We start from the raw sequence: 752 nt of genomic DNA, 5'->3' as shown, positions 1-752 counted from the left end.
GACATCACTGTGACATCACTGTGCGTTCCAGAACAAAATGCACCCCAGGGAGTGGAACAGGGACGTCCAGTTCAGAGGTCGTGTCCGGGTCCAGGTGAAGCAGACTGACGGCAGCTTCTGTCAGGAGAAGTTCACCTCGCGTGAGTCCAGATGTTTCCAAAACAAAGCACAGCTGTCAGTGCGGCGTCTTCACGAGCTCCCAGACGCTGACTGTCCTCTTTGTTCGTCCCTTCAGGTAAAGACGTGATGTTCTACGTGGCGGAGATGATCCCCAAACTAAAGACTCGCACTCAGAAGAGTGGAGGAGGAGACACGAGCTCTCAGCAGGGAGAGGGAGGGAAGAAGAGCAAGAAGAAGAAGAAGTAGACGCAGCCATGTTTGTTTCATCTTCGTTTCTTTTTAAGTTAATTAGACGCTGAGCGCTCAGAGGCTCAACTCTTTTTGTTCCATGGATGTTTGTCATTAGACTTTCAGAATAAAAGTTTTTTTGTGCTGAACGTTTGTATGGAAGCTTCTGTCAATAAAGTTAGTGTTGTTAAATTCCTGGCGTGCTTAACACTCGATTCAAACGGACTCATTGTGTTTATTCTCTTTCTGATACCTGGTTTCCTGTTTCAGACTCACAGATCGTAATCAAAGTGAGCGTCAGGCAAACAGAGGAAAAGACTAAGGATCCGGGTGCAAAATGTAATCAGAGGTATAAACTAAAGTACGCATTGCAGGTAACTGTTGACGGCTGTCCAGGGTTTGTG

General features: G+C 46.8%; 1 protein-coding gene across 1 annotated transcript; it reads left to right on the top strand.

The window, feature by feature from the left end:
- The first annotated feature begins 6 nt into the window (after positions 1 to 6).
- Positions 7 to 539, top strand: srp19 (signal recognition particle 19). The gene is made up of 2 exons (XM_027275720.1): positions 7 to 140; positions 236 to 539. The coding sequence occupies exons 1-2, from the start codon at positions 38 to 40 to the stop codon at positions 364 to 366; spliced, it is 234 nt and encodes a 77-aa protein (XP_027131521.1). The 5' UTR covers positions 7 to 37; the 3' UTR covers positions 367 to 539.
- Positions 540 to 752: the final 213 nt, after the last annotated feature.

Source organism: Larimichthys crocea, unplaced genomic scaffold (assembly GCF_000972845.2).
Source record: "Larimichthys crocea isolate SSNF unplaced genomic scaffold, L_crocea_2.0 scaffold17916, whole genome shotgun sequence".
NCBI lineage: Eukaryota > Metazoa > Chordata > Actinopteri > Sciaenidae > Larimichthys > Larimichthys crocea.
The sequence above is the reverse complement of the archived record's forward strand: the minus strand, read 5'-3'. Positions and strand labels throughout refer to the sequence as shown.

What these genes read in the sequence shown, in the direction of transcription:
- srp19 (XM_027275720.1), top strand. Translation starts at nt 38, where the DNA reads ATGCACCCCAGGGAGTGGAACAGGGACGTCCAGTTCAGAGGTCGTGTC. An exon ending in TCAGGAGAAGTTCACCTCGC is followed by an intron (nt 141 to 235) that starts GTGAGTCCAGAT and finishes TCGTCCCTTCAG; the next exon opens with GTAAAGACGTGATGTTCTAC.